Here is a 25164-nt window from a genome sequence, read left to right as displayed (position 1 = left end):
GGATAATGGGGGAAGGAGTAGAGTCATGCAGTAAGCCAGGCTTTCTTCCTGCAAACTTATCATATGCAAAAGTTTAGGTGATTTGCATCATCTTCTGGCCCAGAGGCCTGTTAACATTTTAAGACCCTTTCTTCAGAAAACTTATTTTTCTCTCAAGGTGATTAGTCAGGTGCCACCCTCCAAAAGCATTAAAGTTGCATTCCTATAGGGCAAAGGTGTGGTGGGCTATAACAAGAAAAAGAATTAACTCAAGGGTCCAAGGTTACAAACATTAAAGCTACTACTTACACCAATTATATTAATTAATACACTGCCAGGGACACAGCAGGTAAGGGATATGGAAACTTAGCAGCAAACATTGGCCCAACACGTGAAAAACCCTTCACCAATACAATTTCTAATCAATCTTTTAACTGCTCAAAGGAATCTGTGTTCAGACAGTTTAGAACATCTCATGCCTCTCACGGTTGTGAACTAAAACATTCTTGTCCCGCACAGGACAGCCCCTCGTAAAGTCAGAGGTGTAGGTGAGAGCACAAAGCAGTAAAGTAGGCAGACTCTGGTTTTGGGGGTAGATGCTTGAGAATTTCCAGGGGGACTCCTGAGGCTCGATCCTGCCTTTGCGTATGCCGAGCCTCCTTCCTCATGATCTTTGCCACAGGCGGAGTTCCTCACACTGGCTCCCGGCAAGCTACCCTACTAAACTTTAACAGATATTTATCTTTTTTTTTTTCCCAAACACAGATAGGCCTAATATCCAATTTGAGGATTTTTGCTTTGATAGTACATCCTAACTGGCCCCAGATTGATTTACTTTCAGCATTTCATAGTCCCATGATAAAGGCTGATGTGAGAGAGGAACATGAATAAAATTTATTGAGTATTCATTATTTATTTGGCAATAGTTAGAACTGATACTTTTCAAATATCACTCTATTTAATTCCATAGCCCTTAGAAGTAGATTTAAGTATATTTATTTCATGGATGAGGAAAATTAGGCTCAGAGTTTACACAATTCTACATAATTTACCTATGGTCCTAAATCTAGTAGTGTCACACTTGAAATCAACTCTGACTCCAGAGTTCTTGTCTTTCAACTGCATCACCCTATCCACAGTTACAAAGTGTCTACAGTATATATTGTGTTAATACATAGGGATCAGATTGTAGTGAGAGGTAACATTTCTGTCTTAAAGTACTTCTAAACATAAAAAGGTAGAATTAGAGTTCTTTTTTTTACTACAAATGATGCCAAAGTAAGGAATACTTTCCAGAGCATTGTATTCTAGTTCCTTACCCTTAATGTTTTACAGTATGGGTGGGTGAATACTTGAAGGGGTGGGTGAATACTTGAAGCTTTGTGTAGAGCTTTATATTATTGTGATGATGAAAACCTTAATTAATTACATCATTAAAAGGTTATTTGAAAGCTTAATTCAATATTCCTACACAGTGCTTTCCTTTAACATCTAAGAAAAATGAGTCTACTTAGAAATCCAAAATTAGAATTTAATATATTAGTTGGGGCTTAATGCACATTATATTCTTCTTTAACAAAAGGAAAAACAGTGATGATCAATACTATAAAATCTGTCAAGTAACTTGAACTTAGAAAAAGAGAAACAGTAAAACAACCAGCAGCTTATTTTTTTTTTAAATTAACCTTTCAGTGCTGTCTGAATCTTTTTTTGAATTTGCTTATTTTTCTAGGCATTTCCAAGCTGACTAAATTAACCCGCCTCAGCATAAATAATAATCTCCTCACTGGTTTGGAAAAGCATATTTTTGATAACATGCTTCATCTGCATTCCCTTTCTCTTGAGAACAACAGAATCACTTCACTGAGTGGTCTACAAAAAGCTTTTACACTAATTGAATTATACGTAAGCAATAACTATATTGCTCTCAATCAGGAGATCTACAATTTAAAGGTGACTATCTGGGGGCACTAATATTTTTATTTTTCTAAAAATTTTATTTATTTATACTATGAAAGTAATACATGCTCACTATATAGAATTTGGAAAATACAGAATAATGTAAAGAAGAAAATAAAAATTAGGAAAAACAAGGTTTGTTAAAACGTATCTGCATTCAATTTATGTACACATACAAACATGCGAGTGTGTAACCATAGTTGATAGTGTCCCCAGGTTGATAGCTTCACAGAAATATATTTTAGTCCTCAAATAAAATAACCCGATCTCCATTCCTTCTAACTGTGCCTTCCTTAAGTATTTCCAAGGATCACCTAACCTGATTGGGGGATAAGATTCATTAACAGTTCCTCTTCTCAGAGCAGTTCTTGATTATCTTTCACTACTTTCTGGTTCTCACTTATGGCTTCTACCCTCTCTGGTCAGTTCAGTTCAATTTAGTTGCTCAGTCGTGTCTGACTCTTTGCGACCCCATGAATCGCAGCACGCCAGGCCTCCCTGTCCATCACCAACTCCTGGAGTTCACCCAAACTCACATCCATCCAGTCGGTGATGCCATCCAGCCATCTCATCCTCTGTTGTCCCCTTCTCCTCCTCCCCCAATCCCTCCCAGCATCAGAGTCTTTTCCAATGAGTCAACTCTTCTCATGAGGTGGCCAAAGTACTGGAGTTTCAGCTTTAGCATCAGTCCTTCCAAAGAACACCCAGGACTGGTCTCCTTTAGAATGGACTGGTTGGATCTCCTTGAAGTCCAAGGGTCTTCTCCAACACCACAGTTCAAAAGCATCAATTCTTCAGCGCTCAGCGTTCTTCACAGTCCAACTCTCACATCCATACACGACTACTGGAAAAACCATAGCCTTGACTAGACGGACCTTTGTTTGCAAAGTAATGTCTGCTTTGCCCAGTTTTGCTTTCTTTAATTCTCCCCAGGAAACCTCTTATATTGAGGCTTCTGTATAACAGGTTTTACTGGAGGTTTTAATAAAATGGAAGTTTACTACAACAAAGAATAGGGATTTACTTCAAATGTAATGTGGGACTTCATAGTTTCTAAAGTTCAAAGGTCATTTCCTACCACTGGGACTCCCAATGGCCTCTCTCCTTTTGCTGATACCACATTGCTAGGACTTTATCTCCTACCAAAAACTTACATCCATTTCCTGTCTTTTCTTGCTTGCAAACTTATCCTCATCATATTCCCCCAATACAACTACTTCTAGAGCTGTAGAGTCAACCTAATCAACAATAGCTACATAAATACATTATAGACACAGAGTAAGTAGTTTTACCCCCTCAGGGTAAAAAGTCAGGGCCCTTCCTTCACAACAAAGGCACATCAAAATATCTAATAAGGAAGCACATTGAAGTCTGCTACTCCCTTACCAGGCAGAAGCACTTCAGTTTTATCCCTCATCAGAAGACTGTGTTTTTCATTGCTTCATTTCACTATTATATTTGTATATGTGCTTATGTATGTGCTCAGTCATGTCCAGTTCTTTGAGACCCCATGGACTGTAGCACACCAGACTCCTCTGTCCATGGGATTTTCCAGGCAAGAATGCCAGAGTGGGTTGCCATTTCCTCCTCCGGAGGATCTTTCCCACCCAGGGATCGAACTGGCATCTCCCTTGCCTCCTGCATTGGCAGGTGGATTCTTTTACCACTGAGCCACCTGGGAAGCCCATATTTGTATACTACATAATAAGTAACTAAGTAAGTGAAGTTGCTCAGTCATATCCAACTCTTTGCGACCCCGTGGACTGTAGCCTACCAGGCTCCTCCATCCATGGGATTTTCCAGGCAAGAGTACTGGAGTGGGTTGCCATTTCCTTCTCCAGAGGATCTTCCCGACCCAGGGATCGAACCCAGGTCTCCCACATTGTAAGCAAGATGCTTTACCGTCTGAGCCAACAGGGAAGTCATATACTGCATAATAGCCATGTACTATTTAATAGACTGTTATTCCATAAACATAGCATATGTTTTAAACTTTGCTAAGTTCTTTATGAGTCTTTATCATGGGTAATATATTTAGCACCAATATCCAAAAAGTGATTCTGATCATATAGTATAGACCACTGAAATACTGCACAAAATTATACTTTAATAGTCTGAAAGTGTACTGTAAATAGTACACTCCAAAGATCTCAAATCACTATGGAATGATAGAGTAATTCAAATATTAAAATTCAAGGCTGATTAAACTCTTAAGGGGAAAAAAACAGAGTGAGTATATATGTATATCGCATTAAATGCATTTTTATTATGCAGGGTTTATGCAACCTGGTTATTCTAGACATGTATGGAAACATTATTGTGTGGAATCAAGAAAACTACCGGTTGTTTGTAATATTTCATCTTCCAGAACTGAAAGCTTTGGATGGAATCTCAATTGTAAGTTTTTTGTTGACTCATAGCATTTGGTCCAAACTGCATATTAATATATATCCATAAGTCATAGTCATTTTGAATGTTGCTTAATCACTAGTATGTAAACTTACTATGCTTATTAAAATCTGGATCCCCAAAGCACATTTTAGATCTGGGTTTTAATTTTTTCTCCTTTGGCCAGTTTTTAATTGTCTAAATGAGGTGGCACAGAAGGGAAGATACTGCTTACATTTACACCCACTGAATCCAATGCCTAACAAATAAAGAGCACAATTTTATGAGACAGGATAGAAAAACTGCCCTGGAGCCCTACCATCTTCTTGGGCCTAAAAACTGCTTCCTGTTACCTGGAAAAATACAGTTAAGATTTAAGAAAAACATATTTGAACCAACAAATGGTATGTCAACATTACTAGTAAACTGTACTAGTAAAAAATAACTTTTTTTACTGTGTTAAAAAATAACACAGAACATAGGATTGACTATGAAAGCAATATTTGGAAACCTGAATTCTGTAACAAGCAGGTTCATTCAAGGCTTCTGATTTCCATGTAATAGGATACATGCACAACAAATGTGTGGAGAATAGAAAGTTCCCTGTGTAACACTGCCTAGCACCTGTCAGACAATAAAACTTCAAGTTTCTAGAAAATTGAGAGATAGTTTATGATTATTTGGGACTTTGAGGTACTCTGATAAGATTACTAATTCTAACCTTGCTTTTTTCAAGACCCTCCTCAGAATGAAGAATCAAAACTATTCTCCCCCAAACATGAACAGTTCTCTAGCATGTTGCATACTGGGTTTTTTTCAGGTGTTGGTTTTCACTAAGGGTTGTTTTTAAAACAGGCATATGAAGCTAGTACTGCACGTGCACCAGGGTGGTGTTGAGAATATTATCCTTCCCACCACTCTGTGCCCTCAATTGAAGGGCCACCTCGGAAAGTGCTTTTGGAAGTAAGTGTAGGAAAAACATTTCCCCCTGAAGAAAAGTTATGCTCTCCTCGCTGACAATGAGTATTATTTAACTATTTAATTATTTAACTATTTAACTATTTTCCTTTTCACTTTGACTACCTTAAACCTCAGAGCCAAATTTGTGGTTCAGTAACAGAAACCCTGTAGGACTTAAGGTCTCTCTCCCTATCCCAACACTTGATCTCTTCTAACTTACATCATTCACAATCTCTGCTATTTTACTATTTAATTATATGTTCCTCCTGTAAGCTCCACAAAATTTTTGTAGGATGAGGTAGAATATATGAATTGATAATGGGACATGAAGATTAGTCTGAATAACCTAGACTTTAATTGATAGGTAATGGTAAGGCATTGAAGTTTTTGAGTAGGGGAATAACATAATTCAAAATTATATATTAGGAAATTTAACAGCAGTGTTTAGAGCAATGGACACAAAAACCAATAGGAGTCTATTAGCTTAATCTAGATATGAGGTACTGAGAAACTGAAATGAACCAAGGGGAAATAGTATTATAAATGGAGGGTTGAAAGGTAGAAATACTAGGAAGAGTTGACAGAACTTGGCAACCAATTAAATTTGAAAGATGAGGAAAGGAAAGAATAAAAGAGGTCTATAAGGCTTGAGTCTATGCCAGTAAGAGATATCATAACAGAAATATTATAGGAGGAAAAGTAGTTTCAGGAATAAGATGATTAGTGTTGGACACACTAAGTTTTATATGATAGTGAATCATCTGATTGGAGATGGCAAACAAGCAATTGAAAACACAGGACTAACATCAGATATGGACATTTAATTTACATTTGTTTAGATTTGGAAGTAATTTAAAGAACGTTGCCTAGTTAAAACCAAAAGCATATACCATTGACTAAGGAAAGAGAGTAGAGAAAGTAAATCTAAGTGAGGCTTTAATAACTTCATTTAGTAAATGTAAAGAGGAAAAGAAACCACCAAAAGTAGATGTGGCAGGAGGTAGAAGGCAACATGATCCTAAAGTGTTTGAGAGGTAAATATACATTGACTTTAGAAATAACATAGTCCAAAGGCTTTATTCTGTGAATGAACACAAAGAACTCCAGAGAATTTAAATGCCTTATTCGAAGTGACATGACTTTTTAATGGTAAAGCATGGACAGCTAAGTCTCACTCTGTCTCCAGGGCTCCATGGGTATATAATCATACCAGGATGTAAGGTAATGTTACTGGAAGTTCCAACTTTGTAATCATGTTGATTTTCCTGGCAACCAGTCCCCATTCTCAGGGACTTTCCAAAAGTCATCTTTTTAAGATAAACTCAGGTGTGGTTGAAAGGCTTGTTAGGAATGGAAGCACGCTCCTTTCACCTGGTGGTTCTGGAGCTATTTTAGGAATCGAAAACAAAAACCACAATATTATAATAAAAGATTCCCAGATGTGAGAGTTGGAACATAAAGAAGCCTGAGCACCAAAGAATTGATGCTTTTGAACTATGGTATTGTAGAAGACTCTTGAGAGTCCCTTGGACAGCAAGGAGATCAAACCAGTCAATCCTTTAGGAAATCAATCCTGAATATTCATTGGAAAGATTGATGCTGAAGCTGAAGCTTCAATGCTTTGGCCACCTGATGCAAAGAACTGACTCATTGGAAAAGACCCTGATGCTGGGAAAGATTGAAGGCAGGAGAAGAAGGAAATGAGAGGATGAGATGGTTGGATGGCATCACTAACTCAATGGACATGAGTTTGAGCAAGTTCCAGGAGATGCTGAAGGACAGGGAAGCCTGGCATGCTGCAGTCCATGGGGTTGCAAAGAGCCAGACATCACTGAGTGGCTGAACAGGAAATTACAAGGGTTTTAGGAGCTATGTGCCAGGAACAGTAGACAAAGACCAAATGTATGTTTCTTGTTATAAATCACAATATCATAGCTCATGCCCTTGTCTTTTTACAGCAAAATGATCATAAATTCAAAAGATTTTAGAATATTGCTATAATCCCATTCAGTTATTATACAGTCCATAATCATGGAAATGTCTCCCAGGGTGAGGCAACTCAGATTTACAGCTTTCCATTGGAGACGTTTGTCAGTTTCCTAAAACAGGAGTAGTCTCAGAAAACATAGCTTCACCCTTTCAAGCATCTGCTATAATTGAACTGAGACAATATCAACTCTTGCTCTAGCCTCTTTTGAGGTAATATAAATAATACTGGATTTCCCTCATTACATTACGTATTCATTAATTCCTTTACCCACAACTTCTCTTCCCCATCCTTTCCATTTATACCCATATTTTTCCACCTCTGGAAGGGACATTAGGTTTGGCCACTGTGCTGGTCTAGATTGCAGACAGCGATACTAGTCTACCATACCTTCCCTCAGCCCACCTCGCTTAAGATTGGGCAAGGTGATAATAGGTGCAAAACAAGTGGGCTGTTTTTGCTACCAGGAAATACAGATAGATTCATTGTTAATTCCAATTTTGCCAGATGGAGTGAAGGTAAAATTTACCCCCATCAGGCCTGTAGGAATTCTGACAAAATGTTTAAAAGCATAGTTTCTTGCTTTAAAATGATCCCTATTTCTAGCACTTATAATTACAGGTGTGGTTCTGTGACCACTGCATCGGGTAGGAAAAAAAAAGTTGAGTTGATGTGAGGAAGAAGGAAAGAAGAAGTATGATGATTTTACCAGCATCATCCTTCCTTAGTAAGAAGTGCATAGTCGTATCAGCATCCTTCCCCTGTCCCCCAGATCCACCAGAAAAACAGACGTCTATTCACTGGGGACACTCTTTTAGCTCCACTCATGTTCACTGAGTGTGAGCACACTCAGAAAGACGTGTAAGCCAGACCCCAGACTGTCATGATTCTATCCCCCCTGTTTTAGACAACCAATGTTTTAATTGCCCGCTCCAATTCTCTATCAAACTACTACTCTGAAAAGGATAGTTTCCTGCCCATTGTTGCACAGTATAGGCTGTAAAGCATGTTCCTTGGTCTGAAGAAATAACCATCAACTGTCCAAATTGGTGTCATATCTTCAGTTCCAGCTCTTTTATACCACTATATGCATTTGCATTTACACTGGATAAGCAAATCCCAGTCCAGGGTCAGGATCTATTCCTGTCAGGACCTATTTGTAGCTCCCCAGGGCTACCAGCCTCAGTCTGACTTGCCAGCTATGTTCAGGGCCTTCCCACAGGGAAATCTGCCACACAGCCATCTGCAGTCTCTGTCTCTTTTGCTGGCAGATGGAACAGTGCTTATTGGCATTTTGTACCTAAGAGGGTGCAAGAGGAATATGCCTAGATTCAGCCTATCTCTGCATTGCTGTAGACCCCCAATGTCCACCTATTTTATAGACCCAGGTGGCCACCTTAAGTGAACATACGGGCCTATCTGCTTGTCGATTTCAATCACCTTCCAAAATTGAAAGTGAGTTCAGATGGGCATCAATGTGCCCTACTTTAATATACCCATCATTTTCCATAGGGCTGTGCCCTATGGCACAGGTCAGGTTTTCATTGTTCTCCTGCCTGACCATATGGCCAAGCAGGAACAGTAGATGAAGGTTTCTTATTATTATCAGAGTAACACACCAGAGAACTCACCACAGTGTTATTCCTCAGGTCCCAAGGTCTCTAGCTGGTCTGCCTTCTTCTCTGAACCTTTCAGTCTCCTATGTGTATTTTATATGTAATATCCAGAAGGTTTGGCTGTACTTAGTATGAAATAGGGAGAAATGAGTCCACTCCATTTTGACCTGGAACCAAAGAATTAAAGACATTTAGTCATCTGTAAACCTGGAGTAGGGCATGGCAACCCACTCCAGTACTCTTGCCTAGAGCATTCCACGGACAGAGGAGCCTGATGGCCTACAGTCCTTGGGGGTCACAAAGACTTGGACACAGTTGAGTGACTAAGCACAGCACAATCATCTGTAAGAGAGGACATCACTTTCTAAATATCCTCATATACAGGAACCACCAGAGACTGAGTGTGCAAAAGATTTGTTTGGTGGCAGACTTACTTCTGACATGATTGCTGAACGACAAGGACACCCAAACTTCACCCAAATGCAAGAACTAAATTGGACTTCGTCATCCATCAGGTACAATCATTTTATTATATGCTATTTGATATTTGAGGGCTTCCCTGGCAGCTCAGTGGTAAACAATCCATTCGCCAAGCAGGAGATGTGGTTTCAATCCATGAGTCGGGGATATCCCCTGGAGTAGGAAATGGCAACCCACTCCAGTATTCTTGCCTGGGAAGTCCCATGCACTGAGGGGCCTGGCAGTTGCAAGGACAATAAGGTCCCAAGTTTTAGACATGACTAAACAATAGCAATTTGATATTATAATTAAATGTGTAGTCATTATTATTTTTGTAAGGTTTATAATTTATACATCTTATCCAAATATAGCCAATAATTCAGAAAATTGACCACCCTACTTCACAATCTCATATTAATTTTTCCATCTTTGAAGTGCACTAATAACTTTTATTATCACACATTATGATTAAAAATGTCATCAAGCTCTTTCTAAGACTTTTTATTTCTATTTTATTTTATAACCAAGTTTTTTAAATGGGAACATACTATGTTTGCTCATCACATTGTATCATTCTAATCCAGCATTATCTGGCTTTCACTGTTAGCATTCCTCTGATGCTGTTCTCATGAATGTTATCATTGTTACATAATGATAATGGTTAATAAATCCTTTTCTCTTCTTTTTTCTATTCTATACTCTTCATAGGCAGATATCTTCAGCCGTAGTTTTAATTTATGATGAACCCCTAATTTAGCCTGAACCTGGGCTCCTCTTTTGAATATTTGCTCCCTAGATAGCATCTAGGAAATAACATTCTCCTGTTGTTGCCCAAGCCAAAAATCTAGGGTCCACATCTCTCTCTCCTTTGTCCTCCATTTTTAATTAATCACTACATTCTCCAGAGTCTGTGTCTTAAGTTTGTGTCATAGTTCCCTCTACCTTCTTTCCATAGTCATTGCCATTGTCCTAGATTGGAGAATTACCTATTTTAGAAACTATTGTTTTTTGTCTCATATAACCTTACCTGCAAGTCTATTATCCATACTGCCTACTACAATGCAAGTTTTATCAGATCACTTCCCTTCTCAACATCTGTCAGTGGCTTTCCACTGTAGAGAGAATAAAATTTTAAATCTCTTTGATGACATGGGAGGCCCTTTCATTGCCAGTCCATTTTTATCTCTTGTAATCATTCATTACCTTTACTCCACCATAACTGTTTATACTCCAGAAATTCTAAAATATTCTATTCCTTAATCTCAGTCACAAAATGCTGTTTCATGTTTCTACCTTTGCTTGCAGCTGTTTCACTGCCGGGAACTCTTTCTTGCCTGACAGATGCCCCAAATTCTCCAAGTCTCATTTTAAGATCTTTCTTCCTGGTGAAATAATTTCTGACTTCCCCAAATAGGTTTTTCTTTCCCTAAAATTCAGTTATACCTAATTGTATTGTGGCAGTTTTCCTTTTTTTATTAGTTTTTCTGTATCCCATTTCTTGAGTGCATGGACAGTGTCTTTCATATTTGTAGACTTTCTAAACACATCTTCTGCACGTAGGAAATAACTAATGAAAACATGTTGAAAGAATAAGCAGCTTACTAGTGGATAAAGTATGTTATAATTATAACTTAAGAGTTGAGGATTTAAAGATGTGGTTAGGCTTTTGTGCAGCAAAGGAAACCATCAACAAAATGAAAACACAACCTACTGAATGCGTAAAATTATTTTCAAATTATATGACCAACAAGGGGTTAATATCCAAAATATATAAACAGTTCATACAATTCAGTGTAAAAAAAAAAACCTGATTAAAAATGGGCAGAAGATCTGAGTTGACATTTTTACAGAACTAACATATGACCCAGCAATTCTATTCCCAGGCATTCATCTGGGAAAAAAAAATGAAAAATACTAATTAAAAAAATACATGCACCCCTATGTTCATAGCAGCATTATTTACAATTGCCAAGATATGCAAGCAGCCTAAATGGCCATAAACAGATAATACATAAGATATAGTATATATATGTACCATAGAATAGTACTCAGCCACAAAAGAGAACAGAATTGTGTCATTTGCAGTAACATAGGTGGAGGGTATCATGCTAAGTGAAATAAGTCAGACAGAGAAAGACAAATACTATATGATATCACTTGTATGTGATCTAAAAAATAAAACTAGTGAATATAACAAAAAAAAAAGACTCACAGATACAGAGAATAAACCTGTGGTTATTGGGGAAAGGGAAGGCGGGAGCAAAATAGGGGTAGGAGACTGAGCTACATATAGTCTGTATAAAATAAATAAGCTACAAGAATGTATTATACAGCAAAGGGAATATAGCCAATATTTTACAATAACTGTGAATGGAGTGTAATCTTTAAAAATTGTGAATCACTATGTTGTACACCTGAAATTTATATACATTTGTTCATCAACTATACCTCAATTTAGAAAAGAAAGAAATGAAATAAACTGATATATCTTTAAAAAGAAGGAATCAGAGCAAGGTGATTTAGCTTTATGCTTTTCTTCATAACTCAAATGAAGGTAAAAAAGTTTTAAAGCTATCAACCAGGAATTAAGCATTCTGACTAATTACCAAAACATCCTTATAAGGTGAAATGCCATAAAAGTTTTCAGGAAATTACACAGAAAACTGTTTTCAAAGACCTTACCTACTTTCTCCTTTTCTTTCCCATCCCAAACCTTTTCCTGGCATTTCAGAAATAACCTGTTTCATATATATCCTCTACAGTTTACAACTGAATATCTTTTGGATTACCGTATCAACTTCACTATGATTTCATGAGCACGTATGTGAATTTATAAAGAAATTGGATGTTTCTTTTATGATAGTGCTGTTTATGTGGTAATAGACATATTTCTTAAGTCAATGGAATTCTATGTAATTTTTCTTACACATATACCCAACAAAAATATGTATTTATCGGATCATTTGATCCATACATTTTATATTATGGCAATTATTTTTCATAGAATTTGTCAGATAAATTTTTCAAAATGGCTTTGGTGTTACATGTGAGAGATTTCACCAATATAATATGGCCATTAAAGTTATAACTGTATTTACTCTGTCTCAATTCAGAACTGTGGATTTGATTCCAGTTGACCAGTTCAGAAATGTGTGTAATGTTAATCTACAGAACAATAATCTCACCTCATTCAGTGGATTAATCTATCTGCCTAATGTGAAGGTGGGTCACTCAGAAATTTTCTTTTTTTCTTTTAAGATTTTCAGTGCAGGTTGTAATCTTCTTTACTTTAGACTAAAATGTATATTCATGTCATTAAAGAAAAGAAATTATTTTTCCTAAAGCAATTTTTCACCAAGAAAAAAAGTATTACTTCCCAAAGTGATTTCAGTTCAGTTCAGTTCAGTTCAGTCGTGTCCGACTCTTTGCGACCTCATGAATTGCAGCATACCAGGCCTCCCTGTCCATCACCAACTCCCAAAATTCACTCAAACTCACGTCCATTGAGTCGGTGATGCCATCCAGCTATCTCATCCTCTGTCGTCCCCTTTTCCTCCTGCCCCTCAATTTTATGTGATTGTCTTATAAGCAGTGAATCTTCCTCTCTAATAGGAGATGGGATGGAAAGCTGCCTCTGTCATGAGCGAAGTTGGAGGGCACTGTGGTTCTCAAAGCAGCCTCATTGCCTCCTGTCCTATAGGTTTGAGACATTTACTAAGGCCTTTTAAACTTAGGGAAATAACAATCTCTCCAACTAAAGAGTTATTTCATCTAAATAAAGCTTGGAGAAGTCAGGAGTACAGATTGAGAAAGTTGAGCAGCTTTCTAGGGTCTTCATTATTTTGTCTGAAATGGTGTCATTTCTCAGCATGTCAAATAATAAAAAACACTTTCAAAGTCAAATCCAGACAATTTGGGACATAAAAATTTGTCATTGTTAACACTAATATATTAAATTATGTTGTATAGTCCAAGTTTTATCCATAGCATCTTAACAGTTTTTAGGATGGTGATAACCTCAAACCAAAGATATATATACAGCATCATTCATATTTTAATAGCTGAGTAATCATGGATTCTTTCTGTAGGTGTTATGCCTAAACTATAACCATATTGAATCAATCATACCCCGACTAAAACCTCAGACTCACTTGACCAGTAGACAACTGCTCTACCAGAAAGTGCCTTCAAGTGGCTATGGGCAGCAAGGAACTTCAAAAATAAACAGGTATTATTCTTTTTTTACAACTATAAATAATTTTGGTTGGGAATTTTAAAAGCAGTCATATCAATGCCAGTAGTAACATACATTTAGCTTATTTAATACTTAATAGCTGCCTAGCAAAAATAAACTTTGTAAATAAAAAGACACCAAAATACTCCTTTGTTATTGTTTTTCCCTGCTTCTTCCATTTCATACCCATATTGTAAAAAAGAAAAAAGTAAAAGAAAAAACCTTGTATGTTTAAGAACTGTGGGTTGTGTTTTTTTTTTTTTGAGATACAATTCACATACCATAACACTTACCCTTTATGTACAATTCAACATTAGTCATGAGGGAAATGCAAATTAAAACCACAATATGATACTTCAACTCCGTTAGAATGGCTGTAATAAAAAATGTAGACATCTAAGTGTGAAATTCCTGAATCAACTTCTTAAAAAACTGCCACACTCTTTTCCAAAGTGGTTGTACCAAATTCCATTACCAAAAAAAAGTTTTGAGGGTTTTAATTTCCCCATATTCTCACCAACATTTGTCTACATTTTTTATTACAGCCATCCTAATGGAGTTAAAGAAGTATCTTAGTGTGGTTTTAATTTTCATTTCCCTTATGACTAATGTTGAGCAGCTTTTCATATGCTTATTAGCCATTATTTTATCTTATTTGGTGACTGCCTGTTTAAATATTTTGCTTATTTTTCAGTTATGCTGTTTGGGTTTTTATTATTAAATTCATCAAATATTCTGGATACAACACCTTTATCAAATAAATGATTTACAAGTATTTTTCTCTAAACATGTGGCTTGTCTTTATGTTTTCTTAAATGATATCTTTTAAAAGAATTTAAGTTTTGATAAAGTCCAATCTATCAACTTTTTCTCTTACAGATTATCATGTTGTTGTACCTAAGAACTCTTTGCCTAACCTAAGGTTACAAAGATTTTCTCATGATTTCCTCAAGAAATTTTTTTTCTCTTACATTTAGGACTATAATCCATTTTGAGTTTATTTTTGTATACATTGTGAAGTAAAATGTGAGGGCTAAATTGAATAGCCTTGGTAACTTTGTTGAAAATCAATTGACTATAACTGTAGAAGTTTATTTCTGGATTCTTTATTCTATTCCATTGATCTGTGAGTCTGTCCTCCTTCGATTTCCAGACTGGTTTGATTACTGCAGCTTTATAAGTTTTGAAATCAGGAAATATAAGCCCTCCAACCTTATTCTTTTCAAAGATTATTTTAGATATTCTGGGTTGTTTGCATTTCCTCATAAATGCAATGATGAGATAGTTATTTTCTGGAGAAAAAGAAAAGGGAGAAAACCTGCTAGACTTTGATAGAGATTGAATTGATTCTATTAATCAATTTTGGCAGAACTACTGTCTTAGTAGTAATAGTCTTCTACTGTGTGAACACGAGATTTTTCTCTATTCATTTAGATCTTTAATTTATCTCAGCAATGTTTTGTAGTCTTCTATGTATATATTTTCAGTTCCTTTTATTAATTTTTTCTGAAGTATTTTATCATTTTTTATAGTATTGTAAACAAAGTCTCAATTTCATTCTTAGTTATTACAGATGTATAGATATTCAATTGATTTTTGTATATTAATCTTTTACCCTGTATCTTCATGAATTAATTTATTGGTGCAATGATAGGGTTTTTTTTTGTTTTTTTTTTTGGTGGATTCCTTCAGATTTTCTAAATACAAGATCATGTCATCTGAGAATAAAGACAGTTTTACCAATTCCTTTCCAATCTAGAGTTGTTGCTGTTCAGTCGCTCAGTCATGTCAGACTCTTTGCAGCCCCATGGACTGCAGCACACCAGGCTTCCTTGTCCTTCACCATCTACCAGAGCTTGCTCAAACTCATGTCCATTAAGTCAGTGATGCCATCCAGCCATCTCATCCTCTGTCGTCCCCTTCTCCTCCTGCCTTCAATCCTTCCCAGCATCAGAGTCTTTTCTAATGAGTAGGCTCTTCACATCAAGTGGCCAAAGTATTGGAGGTTCAGCTTAAGCATCAGCCCTTCCAATGAATATTCAGGATTGATTTCCTTTAGGATTGACTAGTTTGATCTCCTTGCTGTCCAAGGGACTGTCAAGAGTCTTCTCCAATACTACAGTTCAAAAAGCATCAATTCTTCAGCGCTCGTCCTTCTTTATGGTCCAACTCTCACATCTGTACATGACTACTGGAGAAACCATAGCTTTGACTAGATGGACCTTTGTTGACAGAGTAATGTCTGTACTTTTTAATACACTGTCAAGGTTTGTCATAGCTTTTCTTCCAAGGAGCAAGTGTCTTTTAATTTCATGGCTGCAGTCACCATCTGTAGTGATTTTGGAGCCCAAGAAAATAAAGTCTGTCACTAATTTTTTTCTTTTTCTTGCCTGATTGTGCCAGCTGTTGCTTTTTATTCTGAGTAACACTTTCTGTATTTCTTTGTTTTTTATCATATAAAACTGATTTTAAAGAAGAAAAAGTGATTATTATATGAATTATAAAGGCAGAATGTTATAGCTTAATTTGCTCTATTAGTAAATTCATTCTTTTCCTTCAATTTATAGTAAGTACATAATAAACTCGGAGAAGGCAATGGCAACCCATTCCAGTACTCTTGCCTGGAAAATCCTATGGATGGAGGAGCCTGGTAGGCTACAGTCCATGGGGTCGCAAAGAGTCGGACACAACTAAGCAACTTCACTTCCACTTTTCACTTTCATACACTGGAGAAGGAAATGGCAACACACTCCAGTATTCTTCCCTGGAGAATCCCAGGGACGGGAGCCTGGTTGGCTGCCGTCTGTGGGGTCGCACAGAGTCAGACACGACTGAAGCAACTTAGCAGCAGCATAATAAACTGCCTTTTTATGTTTATGCTGCTGCAGCTGCTGCTGCTAAGTCACTTCAGTCGTATCCGACTCTGTGCGACCCCATAGACGGCAGCCCACCAGGCTCCCCTGTCCCTGGGATTCTCCAGGCAAGAACACTGGAGTGAGTTGCCATTTCCTTCTCCAATGTATGAAAGTGAAAAGTGAAAATGAAGTCGCTCAGTCGTGTCCGACTCCTAGCGACCCCATGGACTGCAGCCCACCAGGCCCCTCCGTCCATGGGATTTTCCAGGCAAGAGTACTGGAGTGGTTTGCCATTACCTTCTCCGTTTTATGTTTATACAAACAGCTAATTTGAAATTAAGTTTATGGGCCAAACTGACATTTGTGTTTCAGAGATACAACGAGCAGTGAAAATTTGCCTCCAATAATGAACAGTTTAGAAGTTCTTCATTTGGGCTACAATGGAATTTGTAATTTGATTCAGCTACAACTTAACAGACTAAGAAATTTAAAATTTCTCTTTCTTCAGGGTGAGTAGCAACATTATTAATGTGTGAGTCTTTATTATTAAAAACTGACTCGATTATCATTCTATTTTGAAAGCAGATATAAGTATCACTATTAGAACAGATTCATTGACAAAAATATTTGAGTAATCACAACTGGGTTTATCTTGAGTTATTTATATAAATAATGTAAATGCAATATTCTAGGGCTATAGAAGATTGCGTTCTAGCTCACCAAAGCACATGCATTTTTTATCCAGTATGAATGACATAATAAGGGCTGGGACTAGAATGGTGTCATGGTGTCAGTGGAAAGGGTGAGTAAAAGGGGAGTCCAAAAAGTTGTTTAAAAGAAGTAAATATTAGGACTTAGTGACTAAATATACAAGGAGAGAAAAATAGTTCAGGATGTTTTCATGCTTTCATTAAGACATTGGCAAACACATTTCTAAAGCTAAGGGGAGGATAATGTTGTGACCACTCTGAGACATAAAAATGGAAACTTTTTCAAGTAGTGGTACTGGACCACAGATCAGAACTGGAGATGTATAGTTTAGAATTATCCCAGTGGAGGTGATAGGTCAAGTCATAGTATATGTGCTTATTTAGGAAATAATGATAAAAGAGAAAGAATGAAAAGCCAAAAAGACATGTAGAGACACAACTCTCCCCACTACCTCTCAATAATTCCCTTCCACACCCCATTCCCAGCATTAAGAAGGCTGGGAAAAAAAGAACAAGCAGAGGAGTCATTCAAGAAATTTTGAAACAAAACCAAGAAATACAAACTCTCGATGTCAGGAGAAAAAGGGTGAGTGACCAAAGTCAGATGAGGAAAAGAATGAGGCCTGTGAAAAGAATATTGGATGTAGACAATTGGATTCAACAAAAAGGAAACACTGGTTACCTTCAGAGTATCAGATTTGGAACTGTGGGGAACTATTGGATAGGCAGTAAAAACAATAGAGGTTAGAGGCTGCATGTTTAAGGAACTTGTCCTTGAAAAATAGGTAAGAGATGGTAGCTAGTGAAGTTATGAGCATATTTGAAGGTTTGCCAAGAAAATGCACTGGTCATAGCAAACACCCTCTTCCAACAACACAAGAGAAGACTCTACACATGGACATCACCAGATGGTCAACACCAAAATCAGATTGCTTATATTCTTTGCAGCCAAAGATGGAGAAGCTCTATACAGTCAACAAAAACAAGACCAGGAGCTGACTGTGGCTCAGATCATGAACTCCTTATTACCAAATTCAGACTGATATTGAAGAAAGTAGGGAAAACCACTAGACCATTCAGGTATGACCTAAATCAAATCCCTTATCATTATACAGTGGAAGTGAGAAATAGATTTAAGGGCCTAGATCTGATAGATAGAGTGCCTGATGAGCTATGGAATGAGGTTCATGACATTGTACAGGAGATAGGGATCAAGACCATCCCCATGGAAAAGAAATGCAAAAAAGCAAAATGGCTGTCTGGGGAGGCCTTACAAACAGCTGTGAAAAGAAGAGAAGTGAAAAGCAAAGGAGAAAGTAAAGATATAAACATCTGAATGCAGAATTCCAAAGAATAGCAAGAAGAGATAAGAAAGCCTTCCTCAGCAATCAATGCAAAGAAATAGAGGAAAACAACAGAATGGGAAAGACTAGAGATCTCTTCAAGAAAATTAGAGATACCAAGGAAACATTTCATGCAAAGATGGGCTCGATAAAGGACAGAAATGGTATGGACCTAACAGAAGCAGAAGATATTAAGAAGAGGTGGCAGGAATACACAGAAGAACTGTATAAAAAATATCTTCATGACCCAGATAATCACAATGGTGTGATCACTGACCTAGAGCCAGACATCCTGGAATGTGAAGTCAAGTGGGCCTTAGAAAGCATCAGTACGAACAAAGCTAGTGGAGGTGATGGAATTCCAGTTGAGCTATTCCAAATCCTGAAAGATGATGCTGTGAAAGTGCTGCCCTCAATATGCCAGCAAATTTGGAAAACTCAGCAGTGGCCACAGAACTGGAAAAGGTCAGTTTTCATTCCAATCCCAAAGAAAGGCAATGCCAAAGAATGCTCAAACTACTGCACAATTGCACTCATCTCACATGCTAGTAAAGTAATGCTCAAAATTCTCCAAGCCGGGCTTCAGCAATACGTGAACCGTAAACTTCCAGTTGTTCAAGCTGGTTTTAGAAAAGGCAGAGGAGCCAGAGACCAAATTGCCAACATCCACTGGATCATGGAAAAAGCAAGAGAGTTCCAGAAAAACATCTATTTCTGCTTTATTGACTATGCCAAAGCCTTTGACTGTGTGGATCACAATAAACTGTGGAAAATTCTGAAAGAGATGGGAATACCAGACCACCTGACCTGCCTCTTGAGAAATCTGTATGCAGGTCAGGAAGCAACAGTTCGAACTGGACATGGAACAACAGACTGGTTCCAAATAGAAAAAGGAGTACGTCAAGGCTATATATTGTCACCCTACTTATTTAACTTATATGCAGAGTACGTCATGAGAAATGCTGGGCTGGAAGAATCACAAGCTGGAATCAAGATTGCCGGGAGAAATCTCAATAACCTCAGATATGCAGATGACACCACCCTTATGGCAGAAACTGAAGAGGAACTAAAAAGCCTCTTGATGAAAGTGAAAGAAGAGAGTGAAAAAGTTGACTTAAAGCTCAACATTCAGAAAACGAAGATCATGGCATCTGGTTCCATCACTTCATGGGAAATAGATGGAGAAACAGTGGAAACAGTGTCAGACTTTATTTTTGGGGGCTCCAAAATCATTGCAGATGGTGACTGCAGCCATGAAATTAAAAGACGCTTACTCCTTGGAAGAAAAGTTATGACCAACCTAGATAGCATATTCAAAAGCAGAGATATTACTTTGCCAACAAAGGTCCGTCTAGTCAAGGCTATAGTTTTTCCAGTGGTCATGTATGGATGTGAGAGTTGGACAGTGAAGAAGTCTGAGTGCCAAAGAATTGATGCTTTTGAACTGTGGTGTTGGAGAAGACTCTTGAGAGTCCCTTGGACTGCAAGGAGATCCAACTCGTCCATTCTGAAGGAGATCAGCCCTGGTGTTCTTTGGAAGGAATGATGCTAAAGCTGAAACTCCAGTACTTTGCCACCTCGTGCGAAGAGTTGACTCATTGGAAAAGACTCTGATGCTGGGAGGGATTGGGGGCAGGAGGAGAAGGGGACAACAGAGGATGAGATGGCTGGATGGCATCACTGACTCGATGGACGTGAGTCTGAGTGAATTCCAGGAGTTGGTGATGGACAGGGAGGCCTGGCGTGCTGTGATTCATGGTGTCGCAAAGAGTCCGACACAACTGAGCGACTGAACTGAATTGAAAGAGGTCAGTTAGGTTAAAGATACAGAACAGGAGGAGAGAGAAAATTCTAAGGTCAGTTTAAAAGGAGAAGAGGTAAAAAGCTGTAGAGAAGTACAGAAATGTGGGCAGTAATAAGGTAAGGTCATGCCAGGATATATCAGAGAGTTAATGAACCTACATTTCACCTGCTGGATTAAATTTGCTAAGATGGTAGAAAAGTCTTTAGGGAAAGGGCAGGGTGGGGCTGTAGGGAAGCAAATTAGATTCTTAAGGATTAAGAGCTAAATTTATCTAAAATGTAACTAGTTAAATAAGTGGAAATTTTTAAAGAGTGGCAAATTCCGCTAGTCATAGAAATATAAGATCCCTGAAATCACATTTAGCATTGTTGTTTTAGAGTTCTCTTTCTTAAATATGTTTAATGAGCATTCTAAAGTGAATAATGCCCAAAAACATGCTACTGTAGATATTATTCAACACTTAAAGCTATCTCATGTGATTTTTATACCACTAGATTTAAGTATTAAAAGTGACAGTCCAAATACATAATTTTTTTTTCAAATACATAATTTTTTGAAAGTGACTTACAACTGAGTCATTTTTCTTAATCTGACTTAATAGACTTCTTTTCATTTATAAGTAAGACACTGGTAATGTTTCAATTTAATTGTGTGATTTAATTCTTTTCAATTTTATTGAAGGTTATGTTATCAATTTCTCTAAAGAATAAAATAAAATAAGATAAATTTCCCATATTTCATCCATTCTGAAACATTCCCTTTAATATTTTAACATCTTGAAATCAGGTGGTACCTTAATTGATGGCATAGTTTATCTAGCTGAGATTTTTTTCCCTTTCTTAGCATACACAAAATATTTACATATCTTAACAATGTTGACATCTTAAATTCTATGAAATATGTTAACTTACAAAGAGAAGAATTCCAAGAAAGTGGAATCACATATTCAGTAATTTATTAGTTTTCTAGGACTGCCATAACAAAGTACCACAGACTGGATGACTTAAACAACAAAAATTTATTTCCTCACAGTTTTTGGCCAGAGTCCAAGATTAAGATGTCAGCAGGGTTGGTCACTTCTGCAGCCTCTTTTCTTTACTTGTAATTGTACTCTGTATCTTTGCATGATCTTCCCCTCTGTGTCTATGTCCTAATCTCCTCTTCATATAGACACCAGTGATACTGGATTAGTGCTCACCTAGAGGATGAGATGGCTGGATGGCATCACTGACTGGATGGACATGAGTCTGGGTGAACTCCGGGAGCTGGTGATGGACAGAGAGGCCTGGCGTGCTGCGATTCATGGGGTCGCAAAGAGTCGGACACGACTGAGCGACTGAACTGAACTGAACTGAATGACCTCATTTATTTAATATTAGTTACCTCTTTGAAGACCCAAATACAGTCACATTCTGAGGGACTAGGGATTAGGACTTCAACATACAAATATGAGGAGACACAATTCAGTCCAATAATAAACGAGGATAAATAGTGGGTGAAAGACTGAATGACATAGTAGTAGCAGCACTGTAAAAGGTCCAGGTTAGGCCTAGTGTTGCTACCGTTATGTCATTCAGCAAGACAATTTCTCTGACCCTCAGTTTTCTGATGATTCAGTTCAGTTCAGTCGCTCACTTGTGTCCGACTCTTTGCGACCCCATGAATCCCAGGACGCCAGGCCTCCCTGTCCATCAACAACTCCTGGAGTTCACTCAAACTCAGGTCCGTCAAGTCAGTGATGCCATCCAGCCATCTCATCCTCTGTTGTCCCCTTCTCCTCCTGCCCCCAGTCCCTCCCAGCGTCAGAGTCTTTTCCAATGAGTCAACTCTTCGCATGAGGTGGCCAAAGTACTGGAGTTTCAGCTTTAGCATCATTCCTTCCAAAGAAATCCCAGGGCTGATCTCCTTCAAAATGGACTGGTTGGATCTCCTTGCAGTCCAAGGGACTCTCAAGAGCCCACATATGAGTGATATCATATGGTATTTGTCTTTCTCTTTTTGACTTATTTCACTTAGCCTGATAATCTCTAGGTCCATTCATGTAGTTGCAAATGAAATTATTTCATTCTTTTTTATGGCCGAGTAATATTCCGTTGTATACATGTACCACATCTTTATCCATTCATCTGTCTATGGACATTTACGTTGTTTCCATGTCTTGTAAATGGAAGTGGCTCTTGTAAATAGTGCTGCAGTGAACATTGGAGTGGAAGTATCTTTTTGATTTATTGTTTTCTCCAGATAAATTCCTAGGAGTGGGATTGCTGAATAATATGGCAACTCTATTTTTAGTTTTTTGAGGCAGCTCCATACTGTTCTCCACAGTGTCTGCACCAATTTATATTCCCACCAGTAGTATAGAGGGTTTCCTTTTCTCCACACCCTCTCCAGAATTTGCTATTTGTGCACTTTTTCATGATGGCCATTCTAATCAGTGTGAGGTGGCACTTCATTGTAGTATGAATTGCATTTTGTCTAATAATGAGTGATATTGAGCATCTTTTCATGTGCCTCTTGGCCATCTGTATTTCTTCTTTGGAGAAATGTCTATTTAGGTTTTCTGCCCATTTTTTATTTGGGTTGCTTGTTTTTCTTGTTATTGAGTTGTATGAGCTAGGAAGCATATCTTTTGCACCATTTATACATCTACTTTTATCAGTATCAACTATTGTAGCACTTAACTGTTGAAGAGACAGATTGGGTCAATTCACTACATTTTCTACATCATATCTTGATCTTTCACACATAAAGGAATAATTTTACCTAGTATTATTTGATGATGATGCTACCTTCCTATAAATTAATGTTTTCCTCCTTGGAAACATGTTCTTTTAATACTTCACTTTTAAAAAATCATTTGATAAAAATATTTAAACAAAGATAGTTAACTTATTCAGTTTGGGCTCACTTGACGTATCATGAGTTACCTTTTTTCAGGAAATGAAATCAGTCAAATTGAAGGACTTGACAACTTAGAAGTCCTTCAAGAATTGGTAGTGGACCATAACCGCATCAGAGCATTTAATGACAGTGCCTTTGCCAAACCAAGCTCTCTGTTGGCACTTCACCTGGAGGAAAACAGACTACGAGAGCTGAGCAAATTACAACCTTTGGTAAAACTAGAGAAACTCTTCCTAGGATATAATAAAATCCAGGTAACATTATTTTGTTTTGTTATAAGATTTGCAAGACTTAACCCCTCTAAACAGAAAGCTGTCAAACACACCAATGAATATTTTGCTAGTGAGCTACTTATCACTTATATGACATGTAAATACTCTGGGATGCAGAAATGCTCACCCTACTTCTAGACTTATAAACCTGACCAACCCACATGCATCTGCCTGGATATCCTCTAAGAGATCTTTTTAGTTCCTGACTGCTGTTGATCCGAGCTGTTTGTGCATCTCAACCCCAGACTCCCTCTGGGCCTTTAAGCTTAACATTTGTACTTGGTCTACGTTACGTTTGAATCAACTCCTGATAATGAACTTTGACTTGGCTTTAATGTTTCATCTTCCCCACTAAAGGCTTCCTGCCTTTGTTTCACCTGATCATAATTCAGCCTATTTCCATTAGGCCACTGCCCCAACCAGCCCTGTCCAAGCTGTCTTCTGAGATAGTATGCAGATAAGTATACACATAATCATACACAATCCTAACATTTCTCTTAGTATTTCGCTGATGATTGGTTAGCCCTCCTTGTACCAATTTTGTTATTTCTTCCCATACCTCTAAGACAACCTTGAAGACAAACTGAACTGTGTACTGCCCCACAAGGGCAGGGACCAAGTCTTTCTTGCCCAAATTTGTATTAGTATATAGCATTGTGCCTGGTACATAGTAGATACATGATTAATATTTGTTTGTGGCTCTACTTGCTGAAGTTCAGGAAGATTTTCTGGAGTGATATAAAAGCCTGAGCAGTACCCTTTTCTACCTAGCAACTAGGAAATATATATACAGAGAAAGTAACATACAATCAATATATCAAGGTTCAAACAACATTCATCTGAGAAGATGAATGCCAAAGCTGGCAACAGTTCTTTCAAAGCTTTATCTAGAAGAAATCTAAATTAGGAAAATTGCGTTCCTGTAGGAACTCTTTTCAGTGATAGAAATTGAGCTAACACAAAGGATTTGTCAAATCAGACTTATATGAATCTGAGACTTTACCCAGTATCAAGCTTTACTAATAATTTCAAGGATACACATGGTTTGGGGCCTTCTCTAAAATAGGTGTAAATTTTTTTTATAGTTACTCGATGAATTGGCTAAACCCACTTGGCATTCCAAATAAGAATAGGAGCATATCAAGAACCGTTTCATTACTGTGAACTAGCAACCACCTTATGGAGAAGGCAATGGCACCCCACTCCAGTACTCTTGCCTGGAAAATCCCATGGATGGAAGAGCCTGGAAGGCTGCAGTCCATGGGGTCACTGAGGGTCGGACAGGACTGAGCGACTTCACTTTCACTTTTCACTTTCATGCATTGGAGAAGGCAATGGCACCCCACTCCAGTGTTCTTGCCTGGAGAATCCCAGGGACAGGGGAGCCTGGTGGGCTGCCATCTATGGGGTCACACAGAGTCGGACACGACTGAAGTGACTTAGCAGCAGCAGCAGCAACCACCTTAAGCTGATTGTGTTGCCTAAATTTTGTCAGCAATAGCGTTTTTAAAAATAATTTTGCAAAAACAAAAATGTATTTGCAAACTTTCACCAATGTTAAATAATGATAAATAATCCCATTCAGTAGCAAAAGCAACTCATTTAATTAGAGAAGCAGTTTTTCTACCATATATATTCCCAGCAAATATGTCAGTATTCAGTCCATTCAACATGACATGCTCCATCCTGGTTAAGGT

At 37.6% G+C, this 25164-nt stretch overlaps 1 protein-coding gene across 1 annotated transcript in view; it reads left to right on the top strand.

The window, feature by feature from the left end:
- LRRC9 (leucine rich repeat containing 9) overlaps positions 1-25164 on the top strand; it is a 121125-nt gene that overhangs the window by 79979 nt on the left and 15982 nt on the right. Inside the window, exons 22-28 of the mRNA XM_070378511.1 lie at positions 1712-1932; positions 4213-4335; positions 9274-9404; positions 12462-12570; positions 13437-13576; positions 16810-16946; positions 23232-23449. Coding sequence (XP_070234612.1) covers positions 1712-1932; positions 4213-4335; positions 9274-9404; positions 12462-12570; positions 13437-13576; positions 16810-16946; positions 23232-23449 — 1079 coding nt within the window. The remainder of the gene's footprint in view (positions 1-1711; positions 1933-4212; positions 4336-9273; positions 9405-12461; positions 12571-13436; positions 13577-16809; positions 16947-23231; positions 23450-25164) is intronic.

This window comes from Bos mutus, chromosome 10 (assembly GCF_027580195.1).
Source record: "Bos mutus isolate GX-2022 chromosome 10, NWIPB_WYAK_1.1, whole genome shotgun sequence".
Classification (NCBI taxonomy): domain Eukaryota; kingdom Metazoa; phylum Chordata; class Mammalia; order Artiodactyla; family Bovidae; genus Bos; species Bos mutus.
The sequence above is the reverse complement of the archived record's forward strand: the minus strand, read 5'-3'. Positions and strand labels throughout refer to the sequence as shown.